Below are 22012 nucleotides of genomic sequence, written 5' to 3' on the forward strand. Positions count from 1 at the left end.
ATTTACAATAACATGGCAATTGGGTCCATTCTGTACCTTTACTTTTGATATTTTAATTGCCCATTTTGCTGATAACACTTGAGTAGTTTTACTCAAGTAACATTTTGAATATTTTTACTGTAATGGAGCATTTTTACAACGTGGTATTACAACTTTTTTCTAAGTTAAGGATCTGAGTACTAATTCCATCATTGCTCCCATGTCAATCCAGCCCAAGATATGCAGGTTTCTGCCCTTGTTTCCAATTAAGGGTTGATTGCACTGCTGATTGACTGAGCTGTAGAAACACATTTACAGCCGCTGTGTAGCTTTCTCCATCGATCAGGCGTGCAAGGAGTCAATAAAGAACAAAAAAACTTGCAGGACGGGTTGAATAATATATCGGATGCTCTTCTCCTTTAAAAGTTTCCGCGAAACAGCAACGTGCTTACTTTGACCCATTGCTTTGACGGGATTGGCATCACGGCAGCGGCCGCCTTCTCTTCCATACGATTGGCCGAGCCGTGGGAATATTCAAATTCAGCCCTGATTGATTGGCCCGGAGCCGGTTTCAACAGTACAAGGGGACTCATTTCCATTCCGACATCACTCTCTGTGGCGGACGCAGCCTGCTCGGCTGCAGGGATGAAACACAAGACGCTGCACCGAAAACACAATCGGTAAAAAAGAAGAAGAAAAAAAAAATCTTTGACTTTAATACGTGTTGAATATGACGAGCAAGTACAGTTAATGGAGCCAGCCTCATCAATGGATATTTCTCCAGGGCTTTCCAGTGCTCATTGCGAAATCAGTGGCGAGATTGCAAAGGAAATACGCCTTCCGACCAGGAGAACAACCTATCAGCCGTGGCGAACCAAAGATAAACAAGCCTTATGATAAGACAAAACTCTGTAAGACATGGATTATGTTTCTTTTCTTTTTTTTTCCTTCACCCATCCTGTTTCCATCTGTGTTTAACGGACAATGTGGGCTCATGGAAAATGTTTCCTATAGTGCAGAATATTGTTGTAGCAGCTGAATTGCCTTTTAATGGTAGCTGTGTAGACTACATGACAGTAACAGAGCAAGAAAGAGATTTAAGGTTGTAAAGATGCTTCAGTACATGATGTAAGGATTCGCCCTGCATTGATTTTAGGTCGACAGCGCTAAAGTGGTGAAAGATGCCCAGTGCGCACTAATGGATAGGAGCGTCTCGCCCTTATAATATATCACTGTCCTGCTATTGGCTAATGTGTATTAATATGGGCCGAGTCCAACTATCAGCTCTGTTATTTACATTCACTATTTCGGATAATTGATGTAGGGGCAGACTATTCCCTGAAATGTATGCGTAATGTATGTATAATGTATGAAATAGTAGGCCTAAAGTGGTTATTAAGATATGGGTTAAAGACACATTTGCATAACAAACATCTGCAGTTTCTTAATGGGTTTTTTTTCCTCTCAAAACTGCCTCTGTTGTGAGCCAATACAATCTGTCTGCATGTGTGAGATGGATGATAGCTTGGCTTTGCGTGCAGTGAAAGGCTCTTTATGTGTCAGCATCTCAGTGGATACGGGAAGTGCTTTGAAGTATATTATCGGTCATTCAGAGCTGCCTCTGAAGCTTTCCACTTCTATTGTCTAGAAGCCGGAGGTGGGATCATCGCACCTCACTGCACCGGTGGCAGCCGAGGTTGAAGGTTGTAGCCGCAGCAGAGGGGCCTATAGATTATTGGCCAGGTGTGAAATTCTACCCTGCATGCTTTCCTGTTTGTGCCAGATCCTTTATTACCCAGAGAGATGGGATGTCACAGCTTCCCACCAGAGGCAGAGAAGAAGAAAAGGCTGCAATTTACTGTTTTCTTCCTGGCTATTTTCTAGACCAAAAGAGATAAATGTCAAATGGCATTATCTTTCATCCTCATGATTTCCTATAAATGCATTCAAATTATGGCATTGTGGCCTTTGATTCACCACAATGTCATAATAAAAATATATCATAATATCCTCCTGTCATCATAAAGTATATTGGCTTGACATTCAATCTATCATTTGGCTTTGTTCATTCTAAAATCTTACTTAGCCAATGGATGTTTCCTGCTGCATGTTTACACATTATATAATTTTGTCTAGCAACTGTAATTATTCGTATTTTGGCTATTTGCTTGAAATGTGTGTTGCCCAGGCCTGAACTTGCCTGAGAGGCTTGTAAATTGTGTGGTATTATGAGCAGTTGATGCGCAGGTATCCCATGGGGTTTCCCTCTGATCTCACATCACACCCCAGCAGTAATTCCAACTCTGTGAAGAGAAGGGATTTGTCATTTGGCTGCCTGCTTCCCTTTGCCTTCTCAGGAGCGAAGCTGAGCTCTGATTTATTGTGAAGTTTCCCCAGGCTCGCTCAATCTCCGGGCCTCCTCGGTTACTGAATGAAGGAAACGGCTCACCACGAGTATGACCTTTTTCTTGGATGATTATTACCCAGGCCAGTGCAAGGACTGATTAAGGTCACGTCTTTTTCTGCCATTTCGTCCATGTAGCCTCACAGGTTTAAGCGGACAGCGAGTTTTCAGTCTATTGGTAAGAAACTGAGTGATGAGATGATGCAAGATGACTTAGAAAAACGTATATGTACCCAATCTCTCTGCCTGTCTTTAATGTCCATAGTTCGGTTGCTTAGCAATTTCTCTCTTTCACCCTTTGTAATCTTTTTATCTGCTAAGAGATGTCATGTGTAATTACAGGCAGCCTGCCATCTTTTGAAATCTGTCTAATTGGTCTTTCATTCTAATAGGATGAAGGGGTAGTGGGATGGGGGTTAAGGGTGGGAGGTTAAGGACTGGGCCTCCGAGGTCATTGGGGAGGGGACAGGACCGCCGGGGTATTTGGAACTCAGTAATCTTTATTTTGTCTACACGACGGTGCTCAGTCATTACTTCAAATTAATGATTGAAACAGCCAAATTGCTATTGATGCATCATCATTTGCCCGAAATAGAAAGGTAGCGAGATGATGACATCTTTAGTCGGTCCAGAGATCAAAGACCTTTTTTTTTTTTTTTCCTAGAACATTTTGATGTTTCTGTGATGCATGGCAGAGAGCTTATCATTAGGTTATCTCCCACATAAGAGCCATACGGGGAGCATTTTCTCCACAGTTTCTAATGAGTTTTATGTTTGCTGGAAGATTTTAATGACTTGAAAGAATCGGTGACCCTTAACAGCGAAACTAAACAGCCAGAGGACAGTGCTTGGAGAGAGGGGGTTGGGAAGATTGTGTATCTGTGTAACATAAACCCTTTTTCCCCCCCTGTAGTTTTTGTCTTCTTCTATGGTTTTAACAAAAGTTGATGAGAATGGAAGACTAAAAATAACTCCGCCCATGCCTGATTTGGCTGACAGACATCAACGTGAAATTAAAATCATAGATTGATATCTTTTGAAGAAAAACTTATCTTTCCACAAAAACCTTCAGCTCATTCTTTCACCATCTGTTATCTTTGAAGTCAAGGTTTTCCAAAGGCTGGACAGCATACCCATAGTCCTTTGACAGTGTCTCGGTGTGCATATTGGGATAAGGATAAGGCTCTGTTTACCCACTAATGCTACCTTGGCATTGGCCAGACTTTACCTCATGCAGTGTGTTTCTTTTACCTTGGCACCGTCTGTGTGTAAGTGCAGATTTGGGTCAGTCCAAGGCTTTCTACTCCCTACCAAGGCTGCTGTCGAAGATAAGACTTAATGGCTAAATTCGTAGACATCATCCGTATACACGTAAAGTCAGAATTTGTATTTTCCGAAAAACAAATCCACTTTAAAGCCCAGCTTTCTCTTATGTTCATAGGTATTCTAACATGATGACGTGTAGCAAAGCAATAGGTTAGCCACTAATCATCATACCAGCACTGTTTTGAAAGACTGACTCACAAAAATGGCCCAACTCTAAAAGAAATTACAGAGTACTAGTCAAAACTGTAAATCTTATAGACGAATCCTTCATGCTGTCAGTAGCTGTGGCTGCTGTTGATGAAATTAACTGTACAAACTCTGACCTCAAGGAGTTGGACTGTCTTTCCTTTCGAACCATTTGTTGCTGCCTCGTTAAAAGTTGCTTTTCACTGAAAACATTGAACAACAATGAAGGTTAGAGTTTGGTACTTTTTTTCACCATTAGTTAGTGTGAGTGAATAAATGGATAGGGAACTTTAATCACAAGCTTCATATGTATCTGTAGGGTTTCTTTGCAGGTTGCAGGGAAAAAAAATCATCATCTGTTTGTTTCAATCAATTTCTGACTCTTGTCAAAACATTTCATAGTTAATATGTAGTTTATTTGGATGTCCAAAATATTCAGATTAGATACAATGTCAAAAAAACGTATCAGGAATGTAGTGAGACATACAATTCTGATTGACATAGATTTCATAATAGTATCCAACAGCTTACAGTTCGTACATTGCTTTTGACAATAGACGTACAAGGGGTGGAAACACACTGACATGAAGCTGGAAAAGCATCATATGGGGGTGGATGTGCAGAGCTAAAATGCAATTTACAGACTCTAATGAACACGAGGAGAACAATAATAAAGTACGCATTTATATCTGAGTTATATATGCAGCAGCATTTGTCCTATTATGTTTGTCTTTGCAATAGTGAGGAAATATGTAGATGATAGTGGAGAGACAGTTCCTAAAATTGCCAGGGAATGATTGTCAGTAGTTACACAATTGAGGAGCTGTGATTTCTAACGTTTTCAGACCTCTTTCTACCATTTGCGTCATTGTAACACAACTGTCCTGTTGTGGCTACATAACATTTTGCATGAGCATGGAGATGTTTTTCCTAGACACCCGACCATTAACTCTGCTTGATTTACATCCTGCTGAATGCTCTGGACATCTGTCTGAATATTGCACAACCATTGTATTTACATACGTTTTGTGCCTGTGCACGACTTGTATAGGAAACTGTTATCAGCCTCAGGCCTTGAGTGCTCTTGCAGCACAGAGCAGAATGGCTCTGGGTTGTTTGGTTATCCTGTAAGTGAACCTTTGTGTCCATTTTTGTATTTCTCCTTCAACAAAGAAGGAAAAGAGAGAAATCTGCGTCTCTTATATGCTGCTCTGATACCAATTATGCAAACTATTATAGAATTTAACCAGGCCAACCCTTATCGGCTAATCCAGAAGTAATAGATTCTATTAAATATGTATGAGGGGGTTGGGTGGGATCTGTGTGTGTGTGTGTGTGTGTGTGTGTGTGTGTGTGTGTGTGTGTGTGTGTGTGTGTGTGTGTGTGTGTGCATGCGTGTGTGTGCAGGGTTGTATAGAGATGAATCTAGCAGCTGCAGCAGCACTGCTGTCTAATTCTGTCTGTATGTCAGACTACTTGTCTGGTTTCCATTACTAAGACAAGTTCCTGCAGTGCTTACCTTGAAGACTGTATACACTTAATTATACAGTAAATGGATTGTTATTAATATACTATGTCATGATCAATCAAAGACAGACACTGCCGTTTCACTAGTTGCCATTTGTTAATCATTTATTTCTTCCTAAATGAACCTTCTCTTTTGCTTTTGTGTTCTTCCCCTCTCCCCATTGCTGTTCCATAGTTTCTGAGTGGAAGGAAGCACTCACATGCTAATCCGCCCAGAGAGTGAAAAGGGTTCTCGCCTTAAAACCTTTTTCATTATCATCTAATTATTAACTGAGGATTCTGAGAACTGTTAACAAGAGCTGAGATGGTCTGTGTGAGGAGGAGCGTGTGTGTGTGTGTGTGGCGGGGTGAAGAAGTGTGTAGAGCCAGTGTACAGTATCCTTTTCTGTTCATTTTATGTTTGTTGAGAGGGAAGTGCTCTGTGCAATTTGCTTCTATCTTCGTACTGACCCTTGATGCTACTCGAAGTCATAAAAGACTCAAGAAGGTCAGACTGATGCTCGTGTGTTGCCACTTTGTACAGCCAAAGAGGTAAACATAGTAGATTTTTTTTTTAAACCCAGTAATGTATCTCCTGGGTAATCATGCACAACCAGCTTTATTATCTCAAAAGATGTTATTCACATAGCTTAGATTGTTAGCAATATATTGTGAGGAGCTTAAACCAGGCTTCCTATTGCAGCAGAAACACAATAGGTCCCACTTTGATGGCACATAAATGTTGCGCCAAGAAGATTAACTGAAAGCAATTAACAGTTAACAATTAAAGGCCCTGTTCACACCTGGCATTAAAATGCATCTTGGGTGATCCGACCACAGGTGGACAGCTTTAAGTACAGGTGTGAATGCACCCAAGACACATTGAGGACGCATTGAGATTCAATCACTCAGACCACATTCAGAGGTGGTCTGGGCCACATATGGCCACATTCTTTTAGCATTGTGTGCGCGAATGTGTCCTGGGCCGCATTGAAGGACTGCCTACCCAACTGACGTCCTCTATGTAAGTGGAAGTACGTACTCATTTGTGTGCCAACATATAAAGGTGCGAAACAACAACAAGAAGCTACTACAGCAGGCAAAATGGATTCTCTGGCAATATTTTTAAATTTCTGGCAGACTTTACGCGGGAAGTGTTTTGCTGCCTCCCACCGGTTAAAAACAACAACGCATTTGCAAACGGAAATGATGTCTTTTTTATCAGTAAAAGTCATATCACATAGTCTACATATGTCTTTTACTGTTTTATGTGGTGTTTTCTTTTTCAGGGATTTAGCCATTTTAATGCCACTGCTCGCCTCCCCACATGCAAATGTTCCCCCAAAACAAGTTCCCCCCAACACTATTTTGCAAGGGCACCATCGCTGCATCTTAAGTTTAGCGCCACCCATGATGATTGTGATTGGTTTAAAGAAATACAAACAAGCCAGAGCTTTTTTTCCCCCAATAGCAGAATGATAATAGGTTCAGCCAGACCTTTCTCCAGCGCTGGCACAGCGCTAAAACAAAGTTTGGTCTGGCTATGCTACATTCTAATGCCAGGTGTGAACTGACGTACTTAGAGCTGTCCACTTGTGATCGGATAACCCGAGACATATGTTAATGCCAGGTGTGAACAGGGCCATAGTCATCATCTCTCTGCCTGAAAGACTACAACAATCAGTACAAAGTCTCCCATCGCTGCCCTTATGGCTCCTCAAACAACCTTGTTATCTTCTCACAAAGTACCCTATCCTGATCCCACGACAGAGGACACATCAGAAAATGAGGCATTTTGCATCCTGTCAATGATGTGGAAGGCTTTGAAAAATAAAATGTCTGCCAACACATGTTTATAGGGGACAGTAGATGGACTGCAAAGCAACAAAGTCTTTATCTCCCTGGCAAGCCCTCAGCGGACCTTATTGTGCTGCTTATCGGCTTCATGGATGTCGCCTGAGAGTGGCAAGGATTAGACGACCTTGCAGCTTAAACTTTGTGCTCTTTTTCTTATTACTGATGTTAGAGAAGTCCTTGAGTACATGAACTTGTAAGACGCAGATGCGCCAGAGTATAGGCTATGGAGGAAATGTGAGAAGCTAGACATCTGGTTTATAACCTTCACCGTAATGTCTCGCACAAAGGCAGATTAGCTGCTGATTGAAGAGAACTGTCTTGGAAATGGACTAACACTGACCATTATGTTAATGACAAAGATCCATGACCTCACTTGTGAAGGTTGATTTGAACTATGCTAATGGGTGCCATTTTTAAGATTTCTGGCAATTAGTTTGCAGTTGTCATATACTGAATTTCTGCATTATTGCATGTCCCTCTCCTCACCCCTGTTTCCTGTCTTGCTTTCAACTGTCAAATATACAAAAACTGCAACAAAAAAAAGAGCAAAACATTATATGGAGGGCTGGAGAATTCATACAGCGTGAGAAATTAGCCCAGATAATATCATGCATTCTGGGATCCCTTTGATCTCATATCTCTCTTCCCTTTTTCAGATAATTCTGCTTAAGATTGAGAAGGCAATTTTAAGCTTTAGTTCATAAAATCTCTTTAAATTTTAAATGTAGAAAGCAGGATGAAAAAGAAACATCATAACTTGCACTTTATGCCTCATTTCTAGCTCAGTTTTTCTGCTCTCAGTGAAACTTTTTTTTTTCTTGGAGCCACTGGCCTCTCTTTGAATTATAATGCCCTCCTTGATGTATTTTCTTCCAGCTACAAATTATTGGAGTAATGGAAGGTATTCCAATTCATGTCTCATTTTCTGCTAGTAAAAGGATTTCCCTGGAGATGCCCTTTCTCTCTTGTTCCTTCTCCCTTTTCTGCACCTCCTTCTTGACAAATGTGTGGTAATGGAAGGGTTGTTGTGAAATTGCCATTATTTTCAAAATGGAATCTGACTATACTGAGACTTTCAGCTCTTCAGATGTGTGTGCTCAGATGAGACAGGTTGCACTGAGCAGCTTGAAGTGGGCTTGTCACCATGGGACAGATGCTGAGTGGAGGAGGGGAGCGGGCACACGAGGAAAAAGGGAAGAGTGAGGGAATTTTTTTTTTTTTTTTTTTTTTGCTGGCACCTGAGTAAAATGAAAGCCACTCTTGTCTCTTCTTCCTTTTGAGGTGAAGGTAATCATGTTTCTGCAGCTCATCACCAAACAGTCTGTGCAGTGACTTGCTTTAGCTGCCCTCTGGAACCTGAGGGAGAAATGAAAGCCAGAATCCCCCCAAAAAATGTAAACTGAAGAAGAAAACGAGGTAAAGGCAATCTGACAGCTGTATGCTGCAGGCTTATAGTAGCCTTGTTGGGGACTACCACCCTGTAATGGAAATACTGTGTTACATTCCGTTTGTAATCATTGAATTGATTAACTATTAATAGCCTGTACATCTGTGATATTTTTGCAAGATACCAGATTCACATACAGTAATCAGTATTTACAGTAGCCTCGGGTCTTTTAGTTTTGCAGCACTAGCATTCAGATTTGCTGACTCCTCCAGATAATCAAAGAGAATGTCGAATGCGATTATCAATGAAATATTTCCTCAATGCATGGATTTCTTTTCAGAGTGATTGCTTCAATCAGCACAGCTGTCGAGAGGCGCCGTCTCTTTCAGACACAGCCTCTCATTTCCTCTGACGATACTTAACTCTGCAAACAGCACAACCTATTTTAGGGAGTGAGCTGATTTTTGGGTTTCTCTCCTGATCAATATGGCCGTTAAACTTATGGAACAAGAAGCCCAGGTCTCAGGGCTAGTTACAGATTGAAACGCACAGCCTGAGGCTACAGGAGGCCTTGCAAACGATCTGTGTGATTGCAACCGACAGAACAAGGTTGATGACAGGAAAAAGCCATCATAACAGCTAAGCAGAAAGAGGAGATGGAGCCGTCATTAAGTGAAGTTAATTCCTCAAATTCACAGTCTCTGCAGTTCAAAGTGGGGTTCCTGAATTTTAATGTGGTAAAAGGACCCAAGTGAGTGCAGAGTTTTGGATATGTAAGCTACTGAAGTAACGTGGAAAAGATGTTTTTGAAAGAGGAGATCCACCTATGGGGCTTTTAGTGTTCACTACCAGCAAGCTTGCAGTTTTCTTCCAACATCAAAGTGATGTTTGATGCATGAGTTCAAATGTGTTGCTTATAATTTGATGTTTTTCCAAACCTAAAAGTTGGCATCTACTTACATTCCAGTGATTCTCTGAACAATGTGGCCAAAAGAATGATAGAAACTTTTAAAAATCAAATGACAGCAGAACAAAACTGGTCTTCTTTCTCCTTTTATTCTAGCAGGTTTACCCAGGCTGTGTGCAGCCCTAACGAACTATCATGCTGGCCTGTATTCAGAGACGGCAGAACCTCTCATCGCAGCGTCTAGCCTGCACACCCAAAAGCCTCGATGTTCCACCACCGCCATTACTGCTGCCAGTACTGCAGCCACGCACCCACAAAGGTGAGTCTATATCGCACAAGTGAAGAATACAGAAGGATATCGGTCGTGTCCGTCATGCTCAGTTTTATTATTTTATATTAAGCGTGACCTTGTTGCCTCCAAGTGCACATTAAGATCATGTCTGGTTTTAGCGGCATGCAGAGATTTCAACTGCTGCGAAGCTCCTTGAATTAAAATAATGGGCCTCCTGATGATGATTCTTTTTAATTGGGCTACTAATCAGTGTGCTCCTGCAGTGCAAAATGCATGCAGGTCAAAGTGGACTCTGAAATTACAGTGTTAATCAACTCCCACACGGGGTTACTAATGATGTTCACATTTTGCTCAGAAACCGCTCTGTGTTAGTGTTGTTTGACCTTCATCTCCACTGATTGCATTCACTGAGAGGTTGAGTGGGTGTCTTCGGGACTAACCTGAACTGACATTTGTGATTAGATTTCTTTCAATTAATTGATTGAATGCGATGTGTCTGCATATTTATTTCCTGGTCGGATACTGTTTTCTTTATGTAGGTTACTCTACGTTCATGTTATTTTGTCCAGTGGGCCAAATTGCCAAGTCTTTTTTTTTCCTTCCTGGACAGTCTAGATTCACATAATGAGATCATAGTACCACAAATGAAGTTATTCTGCTGTGGTTTCCTTTTTTCAAATTCATTTAAAAAAGGCTGATGCTTTATACTTCTTTGTTGGGTCTGGTTTGAAGCTATATTGGACATCTATAACTACTTACAGTTCAGTGGTTCAACTGGGTGTGTGTTGCAGTGTGTGGCCATTAAATATCTGAAATGGTCAATCATCTGATCCTTTAAAGATATTTTACTTACTCATTTTACAAGTGAATGTTTTGCTCATTTGCATCAGACCTGTGCATTCTCGTACAGAATCTCATTGTTTATGCATCATGAACTGTACCCATTACATAGTAAATGAATGTTTGGGATGTATGGAAAGTATAGACAGCGCAGCATTAATTTCAGGTTTAATGACCGTATAATTATCAGATTTCAGTGAGAGTTGTGGTTTGATTAACTCAACAGCTTCCCACTTGCACACAGGTGTTTTCATTTATTCTGGATAATTAGACCTCTTCTCAGGTCAAAGTTAGGTGGATCCATAAAAGTTGTCCTGATCTAACAAGTGCAACACGACTAACAGGAGAGTCAGGGAAATGTGAAATGCTGGAAATTCCTTCCCTCGTAAGCTCCATCTCATCTCCCATCTTTCTCCCCGGGTGAAATGTCTTTGTCTTTTTTCTTATTAAATATTAATTGGGAATCAGTGGAGCACTTGTCTGCTAAATGCTGGAACAGAAGGGCCTATTTGCCTCAGGCAGAGCTAGGGGTGGGTTTCTCATCCTGTTTACCTGCAGGGCCTCTTCCTCCCCCTTGAGTTTTACAGCAACTGTGCGTAGTGCAGCACCCTCCAGCTCTAGCCTGACATTTCAAGCACCACCAGAGGGAATAGACTGCTGATGGGAGCTCAATGTGTGTGGCCCAGGCTTCTTCATTAAATGAGTCGCTGTTGGATCGAGTTAAATAGGAGCAGCCTTCAGTCATCGCTGCGCTTTTGAAAGCCATTTCCATTTTTAGCTATCAATAAATGGAAGACAGTGGACATGAAAGCTCTCAGCCACACAAACCCATGTGAAAGATTTCCATGAAACGAGTGTTAGGAATTATGCGATGAGAGTGAATGAGAGCTGCGCTCTTCTCTGCTATCTTAGCTTGAAAGCAGGGGCTGGAGATGCTTTTTTTCCCACGCTGCTGGCCTGCGCGCAGGCCGGCTTTGAGAGGGGAAACTTTGCCCAAGCTGGGCCAAGCGGCACAGAAACAAATGAGGAGTGACACTGGTGCAAAGGAGTATTCGCCAGAGCCTCCTCCAGCACACATAACTAAGTGTTCAACCCTGAGGTCACTCTGTGAAGCACCCTTCATTTAGAGATTGCTGACATGGAAAAAAGGAGGCATGTGAAAATGGGGTGAATGAGTGTCTGTATTTTTATTTTTGTGTGTTTATGGAAGAAGGTCGTAAATAGAGAGGTCAGTGTGAGTGATATTTAAGAGCATATGCTCTGGTGTCAACATGTCCCGTGTCTACTTTTTCCACTTCACTCATCTGTATCTAATGGTTTAGGTTAAGGAAACCACATGGAGCCCTTAACTGGCAACCTTGAAGCCCAATGGAGATAAATATTAATGCCTCTTTATATTGATATTTTGACATAAAGAAAGCTGTTCTTATTGCATTTTATGCTGGTCTTTAAACCCGTATTAAATCTGCTTTTTGGCCACTTTCACGTCATTGTTTTGGTTTTTATGGCACATTTAAGGAGTTGGATCAACTCTGTTTCCAGCAGCAGCAGGTAGACGTTTTCAATAACGATCTCTGATAAAGCACTGCAAGCTTCCTGCAACAGACAGAACAATTAGCTAACATTACTTGCTGACAAAGAATGTCAAACACATAGCAAGCTAACATTAAAGACCCAGATAGTTTTTTCAGGAGTTGATGTATAAAGCTAGAGCTAGAAGAAGAGTGAATACTGGCCATACATTTGTCAAATGGACAGAAACCGGACTACAACTGAATGCAAATGTTGATCTGTGCCTGTTGGATGTGTAAATCTGGAATTATTAGCTAACATGTTTGCGATAGAGTTGCAAAATGAGGCTGGTTCCAGGAGCGTTTTTCTCCATTCAGTATTTTTCTTTTAATTATATAGTCAGTGTTACTTAACACAGAAACTTAGAAGTCTCTTAGATAATATAATGATCCTTTTCCTAGTATGACATTGCGAATGGCTCTAAACACTACAATACCCATGAGCCTTGGCCACCCCTGCTATGGAGAAGGCCTAGAAGGCCTTTTCAAGCTATAGCAAGTTCAAAATGCTTTATCATTGCAGTTTGGAACAAAACACTGCACCATAGTTACCAAATTCATCAAAATTTGACCAAGAATCTGAAAGTGAACTGATTTTAAACTGCAGATTGTTCTTGTTTATACTAGTTTTCCCAACAGCGTAATCATTGGCTTCCACCTACCATTAGACAGGATGTTTTTGTCACCCTGGGAGTTGTAGTTGACTTCTCACCATACTTTTTTCATGTGCACATTTTTATATTTTCTACTTTTTATCAAAGAACCAGATATTTTCTTACACAGTGGTTCATCTTTTGCACTGTTGATTTAACGGGGACAGTTTTATGTCGATCCAAAGCCATTAAAGTGCTCAAACTATGAATCGCCTGACTTCCAGGACCAAGAGACCCAAAATAGCTCTTTCCTTTTATAAAGTTGTTATAGAGTTATAAGTCATTGATATTGTGGTGGCCGTGTGTCCCCTATTGTTATGCCTCCTAGTGGCCAAAAATCAGTTAGTGCAGCTTTAAACTGAATGTTTTACAATCAGTGTATGAAATATGATTGGAGGTTGGAAATTGACTGAAATAATCCAACACCAATGAATATAATTTGCATACAATCATATCAATGATGCAAAATAAATAAACAGCAGATTGTCTTTATTTTTTGTGGCCTGAACTGCGAGACAAAACCCAGCAGCTGCTAGTTTGTTCTGTCTAACTACCAGATAGTCAATTGCAGAATGAAGGCAGGGCCGATTAATTACATGGTTCTAATGACTGGGCTTATTGGCCCAACTGGGTGCATAGAGGAGGTTGTCATGGTAACGGAAACATAGGTTTTAAATGTGCTGTGAATGTGCTGAGCTCAGTCCCTGGATTTGTTATTTTAAATATCAGGATTATTGGTGTGCTAAACAAGTATTTATGCCCGCTGAGAAGCACTGTTCTATAATTAACTGCCAGTTCCCAGTGCCATGTTCGGCTGAGGATTTGACACTCGTAAACATGTTATCTCACAAAAGTGTTCCCCGATAAATCTTCAGCATAAGATCAAAGACCTGTGGGATATTTGCCTGGCAGTTCAGCCAACATGTATAGATATTAACAAGGAATAATTTATGAATTTTACTGTTATCTCATGTGAGAACTGCATCTAGTGGTCGTTCTAATGGCTTCCTTATGCTGGCCCTCTGGGTATTTTAACGGTTGGAAGCCGTGGTTTTGCAAACGCAATGAGCTTGTCCAACTCCTGTTTTCAGCCCTGCCTCTGGGGCTTGTTTTGCCCATAAATTAGTGATTAACTCAAACTGCTCCAAAACAATGAGGTCTCCTCTCTAATCTGGGGGGAAATGGCTTTGAGTGTGACCACGGGAAAAAGATTAGCCTGTTTAAAGTGGCAGAAAGCGTTCAGTGGGTTTGTATGGGGGTGGAATCAGGGTTATGAAACCACGGTATGGTAAACACCCAATGTTTTATCCCTCCAGAATATTTTTATGCTAATATTTATAAAATCTCTAAGTCACAAAAAACACATTAGCACATAAACACACACACACAATAAATTAGGCCTTGGGATGATTGAGAGCTTATGATTGGCCCTCCACCCCCTACTGTTTCTTTCCAAGCACGTCGCCTGCATGGAAAGAGGAAATCAGGATTAGGTGTTTCCTGTGAAAGTGTGCCAGTTTCACTCAGCATGATGCCACAACAGTTGAGCAGCATGTTTAATGTGTGGAGCCCCTTCCAACCAAGAAAACACTCAAGCCTGACTAGTGGGACCATTAAATCAGTCTAGGGGTTCTAGGTGCATCAGTGTCATTATGGTGACTTTTGAGGAAAATAAAAATACAAATAAGCTTTTTAATTCTACATAACCTACTTCAATCAGGCCTGTCTAAAAGCACATGGGAGAAAAATGTTGAAAGGTCAAAGAATTCAAATTTGTTAGCACTGCGTGATGCCCTCGACCAAGGTTGCTTACGAAAAGTGGCTGATGTTATTTTCTGCACTGTTTTTTTTTTTTTTTTTTTCTGCCTCTGCTCTCTGTAAGGGCTGAGGAGTGAAACAGCGTGCAGTCTGCAGGTTCAGGGTGATTAAGTGCTTAAGGTCAGACTGCTAATTATCTCTCTGCCATTCCCTACCTGACAACACACAGCTGCAGTCTCCCCTGTTGTCATGTGAACTGCCTCATATTTGTTTTCCTTGTACCGCTGAATTTTGCTGTGCGACTGCTGCGCCTCTCAATGAAGTAACATGAGACGCCGTGTCACAAAGAAATCTTGACAATCTAAAGGAGAAAGTGATTTTATTAATTTACAAAAGATGAAAGAGCAATGTTCCCTCCTCATATTGTTTTATTTTAATAGACTGTAGAGGTTGAAAATGAGAGAAAAGTCAAAAAAACTAACAACTAACTTAATTTTGTGTGGAAGAAATGTTTCTTCTTCTTCTTTATTCCTTCCTCCTTTTCCCAAATCCCAGGTTGGGAACCACTAAGATAAGCTGTAATGTGATTTTGAACCACTTTCAGTTTGTCTTTAGTATATGCAGAACATTTCCTCTGACCTATGCGCTGACTATATATTAAAAATTAAGCCTGAATTAATGCAAACCAATTTTAATTAAAGGAATCATACATTTCTTGAGCTAAAGAATATACAGCAGTTTTGTAACTCACTTACAGGTAATTATTTTTTTTATTGTGCTGTAATTCAAATGCCTGGGATCTAAAAGCACCAAATAACTGACTGAACATAATTGATGTAGCCTAACACTAAGTAATAACACTAAGAGAAAAAAGCTGGCGTCATTTGTACATTTTTACTTGTTTTGAAGATAAAGGCCAAATGAGCTGGAAGTGACTGACTTTGAAAAAGACCAGCTGTTTAAAACATCCTAATGCACATTGAAAGCATTACATTGTTTGTCAAATTGACTTGAAGCTTTCTAATTAAAACCCATCTTGATTTTGGAGTGTGCAAATAACCTCTTTGGACACCTGCGGTGCACCGTGGAAGCGTTACTTTATGCATGTCGTCAATTATCACTTTCACTGGTACGTATGTGCCCTCCTGTTGAGAGTTTGGGCGAGACGGCAGCCTCTACACAATAGGCTCTTGCCTTCTTGGCACCTTCAGAGGGAAACTTCAGCTCTCATCGTGCCAGATTGACGTTAATGATCTACACGTTTTAAGGGTGCTTTTGACTGGGGTGTTTTTTTTTTTTTTTTTTTGCAGAAAAGCCCAGCGAAATGAGCGAATATTGTGAAGATATACTTTTATTACTGCTACCACATGCTTTGAGAAAGCCGCAGCTGACTAGTAAACATGACGTGCGGTGCTCAGTTTACAGCCGTTTAACACCACAGACTGGTATTTAAATCCTCAAGATTGAAACAATTACCTCTGCTTGTAAGTTAAAGCAGTTTTAATGCTGGTCATGCTGTTTCTGATCTCAGTTTTATCTTCCAATAGCTGCGCTTCTGTCAGGACCAGCTAAAATGATCCCTTTTTTTTATGCATGTCACACAGTAGTGGTCCTCAGTTGATAAATGTACGAATACAGAGTGGGGAAGGCCTATTTGCTGATGAGGTTTCCATAGTGCCACATTAAGGCAGCTACAGTGGGAAGTGCAGCTGTGTCGCATCTCTATGGCTCTGACAGGGCTGTAATCTCTGGACTAACAATATCAGACACCCTGCGAAGACGTGTGAGCGTTCAACGTGTTTTTGAAGTGTTTGTGGAGCAGCAAGCCATTCGCGGCATGCAGGACTTAACACTTGACATTTAACTGAACAAGACTGTCTCTGATTTGTTGTGCTAAATTATCTATTGTCAGTAATTAAGCAACTTTAACCAGGGCCAGTTTTGTGTAGTACTGTCAATCCTGGTTTGTGTGGTGATGCAAGAATTTATTATGTTTTTTAAATGCTTCATTGCTTCTCGTCATTTAAGCTCCTTTCACGTAGATATGAACCTCGTATTCTTATAATTGATGGTCATAAATATTCAATTTATAGCCAAAGGCCAGAAATCGTTGTGGCAGCTGGTTTTTCCTGTTACATCTCTCTCTCTCTGTGAGTAGGGTTATGGGAAACTACAGAAGGGTAGGCTCACATCTCGATGCTGTTTACAGTATAAACACCTCACCAACATCCCAGATGTCATTGTTTTCTATAGCAGCACTGCACTGTGATACATAATAAGCAGTGTTTTGCTTTGTTGTATTTCTCTGTAGAATTCATTCATGCTCCTGGCACCATGGGGCTGTTCTTTCTGCTCCGCTGGGAGATTGCTGGATGGATTGAACACTCCACCTTACCTCTTTCCTCCATTTTAAACACCCAATTTATTTCTTTCATGAGATGGATCTTGTAGATTGAATCATTTTCACAGTCGGAGGCTCACTGTAGGCCCCGAAATGAAATGAACTCCCAAATCAATTTCAAATGGGAACAACAAGTGAGCTCTCCCCCTGCATAGCTGGAATTGGTTTTGTTATTGAAAATGAAATGAAGTGTTTTGTTTTTATTTTTCGCCTTTTTTTTATTGCAGATTACAGCCTTGTTCCTTCACTTGCTATGATTCCCACTGACTTGCAGCGTGATCTAGGTTAGTTTTGCTGCTTTTTCTTTTTATGTCAGGAATTCCATAAAAGTGTCATTCTTAAAGGTGGCAGTAATTTTTACCTGGTGATTTATTGTTTTTAAATGGGGCGCCTTTTCCACCTTTCCTTTGTCGCCAGGAGTTAAGCAGCCATGAAATTGCCTGAATAATAGTGTTTAAATCCATTCTTAGTTTGTCCCGTCAGCCCTTCCGCACACAATTCAGTCAACAGCGCTTTTGGTGATTGCTCTTTTTCCACCTGCAAGAACTTTTCCTTCAGTTTAGGCTCCATTCTTTGTACAGTAGAATCAGTTCAGGTCCATAAAAGCATAAAGTGGAACAAAATCTCAGAAGTGGGAAATGGTGATGCTTGAATGATTTGAAAGCTATTGAGAAACAACCAAAAGTGAAGCTACTGTAGGAAGAAATTTTGCATTTAAGCAAATTACCAAACCATTCATCATTATTCAAACAATTAATCTTAAACACTATGCTAAGGGGTTTTTGTGGGGGGGGTTTTCCCACCAGAATCCGCTTGGCTCCTCCTGCTGTGGTTTAACAGCCAAATGTCATCAAAATCAAATCTCATTGGAGCCATTGGAGGAAAATTAGCTCCTCTCCCCTCTCTTGTTGCCACTGCTCCTCTTTTGATTTCCCAGGGTAAACTAATTCTGAATTGAACTAATTCTTGAATTAGTTTCATTAAGCACTGATCAAACAGTGCTGGAGGTGTTTCCCTCCCTAAAATTAGTTTATAAGACATGTTGATGTCTGCTATTATCCCCTAAAATGGTTTCAGATGGAAAGGAAAAAAAACAACAGAAAACATAAGATACAAGGTTTCATTGGGCCGTTTGAAGACTAAATCACTTCTTTCTGTCTGCTTTCTTCTCAGGGGAGCCAGCCTCCATGATTTCTCGGTACCCTTCTCCCGCAGAGTTGGATGCTTTTGCCCAGAAGACTGCCAACAGCCCTCTGTCCATCAAAATCTTTCCATCTGACGTCCGGGTACCACAGCACAAACAGCTTAACAAAACAGTCAACGGCTTAGACACCACAGGCCAACGCTATAGCCCCTATTCACACCCGTACTCAGGAGGCTACCAGGGCTTGTTGGCCATCGTCAAGGCCTCTGTAGTGGTCAAAGGTGTGGTGAAAAACCATGAGGGCAGAAGGACTAAACACGCAAACACCCAGACTTCTGTGGCACCCTATAATAATCCTCTGAATAATGGCTACACAGCCAGACATGGGCATAAGGTCTATCATATAAGCTCATGTAAGCCTCCTGATGTACCCATTGAGACACTTTGTTCTAGCGCTGGGATGGCCTCTGGAGATCAGAGCCTGGCCCCCCAGTCTGAGCTGGCAGAGGTTCAAAGCCTCATGAGAGAGATGAGTAGAGTTCCCCACAGCCAGGCCCTGCAGCTGGGGGGGGAGGCGCGAGCCAGCCCCTCGCTGCAGGCTGTGGCTGCAGTGGCACATTCAGACTCCGACTTTGTCCTGGGAGTGCCGCCACAGAGCAGTCTGGCATTTACGGGGGCAGTTCTACCTACGCAGAGTGCAGACGTAGCCAAAGCTGGGTACTTGGAGAAAGGAGACTACAGAGTGTGGCAGCACAAACATCAAATTCAGCCACAGCCCTATCAGCAGGGAGCAGTGAGGATGTACAGTGGTGCTCCAGGGCACAGAGCAGCTGATACCGGGGTTGGCCAGTCTCCCGAAACTGGCCTCCCTTTGGCATGCCCCTCACAGCTTTCATATAGGCTGCATCCCCCCAGTGTGGGCGCGGGGCAGGAGCGAGACAGCGGCTCCTCTCTGAACTGTGCCGCCATGCAGGGGGAGTTCTCTGTTGGACAGTACTTCGCTCCTCTCTGGGACGGCGTCGTGGCCACCCCGAATAGCGACTGTTATACTTCTCAGGTGCTGGCAACGGGTACATGTGCAGCCAGGCCTAGAGACCTGGGACTCTCCCATCCCCATCCCCATCTCCACGCAAACCGCCATCATCAACACCACCACCATCACCCACAGCGTCACCAGCCACAGCTCCACCCTCCTCCTCTTCCTCATGCCCAGGCCTATAACGCATGCGGGCTCCCTAGTTCTAGCCTGTGCCACGCTGCAGTACTGAGCAGCAGCCTGCAGTCTCTGGAGTGCCTCATCAGTGAGATCCACCCCCGCTGCATCAAAGAGCACATGCTGGGCCGTGGGTACGAAGCCATGGGGATGCCTCAGCTACTGGAGCACCACCAGCAAACCCACATTCAGCTCCCCGTCTACAGATAAGACACGGTGCTGCCACGCAACAGGAGACAGCAGTGACAAACCTTTTTATAGACAATGTGTCAGTTTAGACATCTATGAGAATGAGACATGCCTTTTTAGTTTGTGCATGTACTGTATTTGTAGAAGGCTTAGTGTTATAAGCCTGAAAAGGTAAATGATAATCATGACTTAAGATACAGGTTTATCTTATGGACTTTTCATGTTTTATTTTTATATCTTACACGGCCATCAAATATGCCTGCTATTCATTTAATACTGATGCTGAGCACCTAATCATAATTTGCTGTTACATTTCAACTGTATATTTTGGCAGAGGGTGACTCCTCTTTACAAATTGGAAACTTGCTTCATTGAAATAATCATCGGCACCCTTCTAAAAAACAATTACTTGAATCTGGGACAGTTTTTGTGAATATACAGTGTAGGATATTTTTACATACAATTGCCAGAGGGAACATTCCTTCAATAATACCTGAACTTTTGGCTGCTGCTTTATTTTTTGATTTCATTTTGCTCACTTTTCAGCAGCTCTTGTGTTAACAGACATATGCAGTTCCCCCCCTTCTGCAATATGATGCAAACCTGGCCACCGAAAGGGGAAATATTTTGATAATTTGCATACAAATGTGAATAAATTTTTTGTTATGCAGTCATACCCAAGGTTGCGTTATTTAACATCTTAATTGATTTTAAGGTAGTCATGCTCAGCACAGTGTATTAGGACTGTTGCATAAATCAACACTGTGGCATTCAGGCCAAGCAAGATGTGCCCTTTGGTTGTATTTTTGGTAACATTTATAATTTTAAGAGGTTGTGTGGACATTTTTTTCATCAATTATCTCTGATGGTGTGAGATGTATGACTGAGTAGTTCTTTGCGTGTCTGCGCTGGTTCTGTAATACTATTTATTTATATCGGCCTGTTGAGTTATTATGGCAAACTGTCTCTATAATTATAAAGTGCAATTATTATATATGAACATGTGAGCGCTCTCCATGAAGTATGTTGTTGAAATAACTACATTTGCAATGTATGACCCCAATCCCCCTCACCCTTTTTGCCTCTTCTTAATAAGGATTGTCAAGTAAATGAAATTTTCTAGACCCAGCAAATAAGTTTGTCATTACATATTATTATTTATCTGCCAGACATGGAGCCTGACAGTTATATTATATCCATGAATGATAAACTAGCTGTGGAAAGATGAGATATTTTTTCTGGTTTTATTGCAAAGGGATTGAAGGTTTAACTGCCAGGAAGGTCTTTTTTCAGTCATAGATCTCATTTGATTAACATCCAAATTTTCACTTGAGGATCTCCGGTTTATAATATAATAGTAAGTCAGTCCTTAGCTGAAATATTTCCTCTATAAATGATGCAAGTTGGAAGGGATAATTTTGTTCCCATTGTGAATTATGTGAGCCTAGATGGATGGCAGACGCTTGAGGCAGAAGTGATTGAATCCGTCAATACACACATGTAGATGAAAATGTACAAGTCTTATCTAATATCTCATGATATTACATTTCTCTATAAAAGATAGATGCTTTCTTGAAGATAAAGCCACAAGAATATTACTGTTTGCATTATTAAGACATGGGTTTGCCATCACCCAGCTACTGAATGGTTAATCTTAGATGGTGTGCCTGCCTGCACCCCTTATTTTGCTTCATTTGTCCTCCTAAATTGGATGCTATAGCAGTAATGTCGTTTAGATCACCACAGACGAAGAATGCGCACGCATGTTAAGTAGTCTATTACAAAACAAATAACCTAGATGGCATGAATAATGGCATTAGATGCACTGTTGGGAATAAATCTGCAATATTTGATTGATGACCTCATTGCGAGATAACTAATATTTCAGAGTTAAAGGTCAGTGGTTTTGTCATTGAGGCTTTGTTGTAAATGATTTCCTGTCTTTAGTCTATTTTGTGTTGGCTTCGCTCTGAGCTTTTCCATCCTATCTATCAGTCAGGAATCAGGACAGGCCAGGCCGCTCTGCTGATAAACCTACAGGAATACAGACATGCTGCTCTTGTTCTCGCTCTGAGACGATTAGTTCAGGCTGGGCTCCGCTGGGAGAGGAACCAGAGCCACTCCGGCCTCTGGGACACACTTCAGATAAATAAGACTGGGCAGAGGAAGAGGATGGTTGATCTGGGGGATTAGTAGACATGAAGAAGAGAGGGGATTTTTGTCCGATTTACTGCTGATGTTTGGGGGAAATAAGCATTCAAACTCAAATCTATCAACATTTTTTTCAGCAATTGGCTTCAAAAACATTTTTTTTTTACTGGTGGCAAATTAAATTTTGGTCCACCAAAAGAGCTTCTGACAATGCATAAACCTGCTTTTACAGAATTGTACATGAATTA

At 41.4% G+C, this 22012-nt stretch overlaps 1 protein-coding gene across 3 annotated transcripts; it reads left to right on the plus strand.

Moving 5' to 3' along the window:
• Positions 1-240: 240 nt before the first annotated feature.
• On the plus strand, positions 241-21372 carry LOC122969096 (protein FAM222A). Of its 3 annotated transcripts, none has more exons than XM_044334682.1 (4): positions 241-890; positions 9709-9871; positions 17295-17351; positions 18241-21372. In XM_044334682.1, the coding sequence occupies exons 2-4, from the start codon at positions 9748-9750 to the stop codon at positions 19632-19634; spliced, it is 1575 nt and encodes a 524-aa protein (XP_044190617.1). In that variant the 5' UTR covers positions 241-890; positions 9709-9747; the 3' UTR covers positions 19635-21372. The 3 variants fall into 3 exon arrangements, with proteins under 3 accessions (XP_044190617.1, XP_044190618.1, XP_044190619.1); XM_044334683.1 differs by having other exon boundaries at positions 9712-9871; XM_044334684.1 differs by lacking the exon at positions 17295-17351.
• Positions 21373-22012: the final 640 nt, after the last annotated feature.

The sequence above is a fragment of the Thunnus albacares genome, chromosome 18 (assembly GCF_914725855.1).
Source record: "Thunnus albacares chromosome 18, fThuAlb1.1, whole genome shotgun sequence".
In the NCBI taxonomy this organism is placed as follows: Eukaryota; Metazoa; Chordata; class Actinopteri; order Scombriformes; family Scombridae; genus Thunnus; species Thunnus albacares.